Genomic DNA, 4301 nt, shown 5'->3' with positions numbered 1-4301 from the left:
AAGAGAGAGAGAGAGAGAGAGAGAGAGAGAGAGAGAGAGAGAGAGAGAGAGAGAGAGACTTTTTTTGTTCAATTTCCTTCCGATGCCCTTCAACTCCAAAACAAAACAAGATCATCTACAGAATACACTGAGAAAGAAAGGAAAAAATACAACCCACTTTGAAAAAAACAACCCCAAAACAAAACTCTATTACACACAGATAAAGAAAGCATATCAGTTAATTTGGTGGAAGAAAAATAAGCCACACATGATACCAATTGTGTTATCTTTTCCATTTCAGAAATCAATGAATAACACAGACAATCTGTGTAACATGTATAGGAGGAAAAGAAAAAAATTATCAAACAAAAAATTAAATACCTAATATGTCTGTAAATAAAAACGGCACACAAACATATAGTCCAACGTTCACTATACTCACTTGACATCTAGAAAGGAGTAGTCATCTTGCTCCAATTCTCTAATAAATTCTATTTCATGCTCCTGCTTAGCAGACGCTCTTGAGGGGAGATAATTCAGTATGCTACTCCAAGCAGCAAACGCGTCTACATTTGCTCTTGTTCCAAGGCCTGTTCTTGAGTAGCCCCTCAGATCAACTGCCATCATTGAAGTGAAAGCCGTTGAGATACTGGCAGGATAAATAGAATAGTTTTAGGCTTTGTGACAGGGCTTGAATTTTGTTTTTAACTGTTGTTTTTCAATTTCAGTCTCCTGGACATTTTCCACAGAACTCCAAAATCATTTGCATATGATGGTGTCTGGTCTAATAGTCTAATCATACAGTATCTTGAAAGCAAATCCAAAAGCACAAAATCACTAACGATTTTTTTTTTTACAATGCTGTTCAGTCCTTCCTTTTTATTTGTTTTTTCTTTTTCAGAAATATGATTATGGTCTGATGGTTATATTACAATGTCAACAAATTCGTTTTTTTTAAAAACAACAAGTGAATAGTTTGTCACCATTGTTATTATACTCATCTACCATCTAAAAAGAGATCACGGCTGTAATGACAAATAAATGAAGACGTGTCTACAAAAGTAACAAAGAACAGAAAAGAAAAAAACAGACATAATATAATTAAGAAGAACAGAGCCAAAAATGTCAGTTATAAAATTCAATGATGTCTCTAGAAGGTCTCATACCTTGGACTAAGGGACAAATCTGTTTGAATTGGTTGTTTCTTTTCAAAGAAGTTCTTAACATCAGTCTTGACTTTCCCCATGAGCTTGGTGACAACACTGATGTCAGTCTGTGCCTCCAGTGGTAGCCCTGCCACAGTAGGTAACACCTGACAGAGATAACAAGCTAAACTTGTGATACCGTAGTAGGTGTTGGACTTGGAACCAAAAAAAGTAGATTCAATATTCCTGGTTTTGTCAAATAGCACTTTAAAAAGAAGCAAAGTGCATTTCATATCAACACTGATTTTGCATTTGTACTAAAATATGATTTTTAGTTGTTTTTTTTTTTTTTAAGTAATGCACCTGAACATTCAAATATTTTTATATGAATACAACAGTTGACATTGAATGAGTCACGACGTGGTGGAATCAGGCGCTCATCATCTTTTGGGCAAGTGGAGTTATTGGTATCATCTTAAAGTTTGTTCATTTGTCTTGCTATCGGTAAAAAAAATACCCACCTATCTTGAATAAAAGTCGAGATATTTGAGATTGAAGAAGGTGGGGTCGCCTGGTTTCAAATGTAGAATTAACAAGAAAATGGTCACCAAAGTCTGGTTATTTTCATAGCTTGATAGTCCGGGGAAACTGAAAACTTACACTATTTGTGCCTTTAATCAATGTTTTTCAGTAAAATCCACACAGAAATGTATTCTTAAAAGAACAGCAATGGAGTTAAGTCACAAAACAAAAATTCATTAAAAATTGCCAAACTTGCAGAAAAATGCCAGTTTCTTCAATATCATTATTTTGACAAGCGCCTCATTTTACCACGCTGCCTCACAAATACATTGGCTCATTAATAAAGCTTCAAGGTTAACTGACTTGCTCAAAAAAAGCAGTTTTTGAAAAATTTCAATCACCTTTCTGAACTTCATGAGTTCAAATGCTCTAACCCATGCCAGGTTTATCCCTTGTGCGAGAGTCATAATGACTTGCTCCACAGGATCTCCCTTGGCTCTCAGTCGCTTCATCAACAAGAGGGCTGAATCAGTTGATATAGACCCCATCTCATAGCCTGTAAGAATAAGACGAATGCCGGATACCATATTCACCTTGAATGCATTAAATTATTATCTACTTTTTTTCTTTTGAATTGATTAAAACTTTTTTTAACAAAAGAAAACGAAAAAACCTGTATACAGTTAACTTTCTCTGACACAAAGCGGTTAACATAAAATTTCAGTTACCAGAGGAGGATTTCAAATCTCTGGCTTTTTTTCTACTTATTCTATGCATTACTATTTCCTCTGACACTAAATCTGTTTAACACAGAGATATTATCTGGTCCCACAAAATTCATATTATCAAGGTTTTACTGTACGCATCAACCTATATAATAAAGAGAATATTTATCAAGATTGGAATAATTTGCAATATAAGTAAGAAAGAGAGCCAAAGAACAAGAATCTCATAGAGGTCAGAAAAAGAGGGATGGGAGGACAGAAATTCATTCATAAAGCTACACATTGGGGATAATCTTTCTTCTTGTGCTTCCAAGCAAAAAGCAGGCCAGAACTCTTTGTCTTGTGAAGCCAGAAGATTAGACAATACAAGGCGGTTCACTCTTCCACTTAAAGTTTTGGGGGGGGGGGGGTTTCAACGTGCCCCTTAACGATGGAGGCGACATTTATATTACTCCAATATGGATACTGTTTATATAGAATAATATATTCTGTTTGCAAAGAACAGCTTCAAAGATTGTACTAGAAAAAAATTTCTGTTTGAGAAATGGAACAAAATATTTCCATCAATATTGGGGTCTGCATCTGTGCTCCTACCCACAGATTGTCTAGTATGTTTTATTTAGGGAGTTAATAATCTTGTAGTTTGCATTCTCTATCATTGGTGTCCAACTCTAACTATGTATCCCCCAAACTATGTCAAAACATTTTTTGGTGTCTCAAATTAAAGTACAACCAATATGTAACCAACATAAAAAAGTTCAAATAATACTGAAGGTGTTTATATCACAAAACGTGCCCGCTGATCGATCAAATAACAGAGAAATTATGTCTTTAATCTATTTTTCTCAAAATAATTATGTGTTCAAGCATATATATGGTGAGAGTACGAGATTAACGATGTTTGCAAATGACTCACCTAGAAATCTAAAAGTAGCCTGACCTCGGGGAAAAGAAGCTTTCTTGATATTTGCCAGCATAAACAAAGTTTGCAAAGTTTTTTTCACTTTACTATTGAAATGGGCAAACTCAGGGGCTTTTGCTTGGGCCGTCTTTTGAATGAACTCCTGGAGCATTTTCAGCAATGCAGTAGCACTACTGGACTCCGACTGTTGACCTTCATTTTCTGAAATGTTCTTTAGCAGAGTTTTCAGGGTGTCAAAACCTGTGTAATCAAAAAAGAAAAGAAAATTACAATAACAACAAAAATAAATAACATGTTATTCTGTGCCACAACTTTTCACTTTTTTAAAACCGTGAGATGTAATTTTTTTTAATGTACTGATTTATTCAGTTGGTTCTTTTTATGCATCTCAGAAGAGTAACCAATTTGAATTTTGAAAAAAAGCAAGCGAAAGAGAGGTCATTCTTATAGCATGTTTCTCGGAGCAGCAATCATGAAAATACTTTCTGTTGTAAGAATCGTACAAAATGAATTGTCCTCACACTAGTATTCATGAGAGTTAAAGTCGTTGAAAAGATAGTTGATTGTCCTTACACTATGGTGTATCTAAAACATTAATTTTAAAAATGTTTAAAATACACATGTAGCGTTCATAGATAGTTACTTGACCTATAAGCATATCTTAATTTTTTTCATTCTTTATAAAATTGATTTCTGGTATATCATTCACTCAATGAGTATACTTATGCGTGTTGAAGAAGGAGTTGCTTGGCCAAAACATCCACAGTAAACTTGTTGTGTTAAGGCTTTTAAACATTTCTTCTCATGATATTCTTAAAATGGCGTGATAAAATGAGTGAAACTAGTTTTCCTACTCGCATCATGCAAGTCAAATAATAATTAGGTAACACTGGCATCAGAGCATACATGGATGATGTGCAAGTGGAAGAGAGAGAATATTACATCTGAATGAAAATAGTGTGTGTGTGTGTGTGTGTGTGTGTGTGTGTGTGTGTGTGTGTGTGTGTG

The 4301-nt window shown here is 34.5% G+C and overlaps 1 protein-coding gene across 1 annotated transcript in view; it reads right to left on the bottom strand.

The window, feature by feature from the left end:
• LOC101851992 overlaps nucleotides 1-3545 on the bottom strand; it is an 18278-nt gene extending 14733 nt beyond the window's left edge. The window contains exons 1-4 of the mRNA XM_013079417.2: nucleotides 3288-3545; nucleotides 2048-2202; nucleotides 1146-1291; nucleotides 422-628 (exon numbers count right to left, since the gene is read on the bottom strand). Coding sequence (XP_012934871.2) covers nucleotides 422-628; nucleotides 1146-1291; nucleotides 2048-2202; nucleotides 3288-3444 — 665 coding nt within the window. The 5' untranslated portion in view covers nucleotides 3445-3545. The remainder of the gene's footprint in view (nucleotides 1-421; nucleotides 629-1145; nucleotides 1292-2047; nucleotides 2203-3287) is intronic.
• Nucleotides 3546-4301: the final 756 nt, after the last annotated feature.

This window comes from Aplysia californica, unplaced genomic scaffold (assembly GCF_000002075.1).
Source record: "Aplysia californica isolate F4 #8 unplaced genomic scaffold, AplCal3.0 scaffold00003, whole genome shotgun sequence".
NCBI lineage: Eukaryota > Metazoa > Mollusca > Gastropoda > Aplysiida > Aplysiidae > Aplysia > Aplysia californica.
Note: the sequence above shows the minus strand (reverse complement) of the source record. Positions and strands in the feature narration are given on the sequence as shown.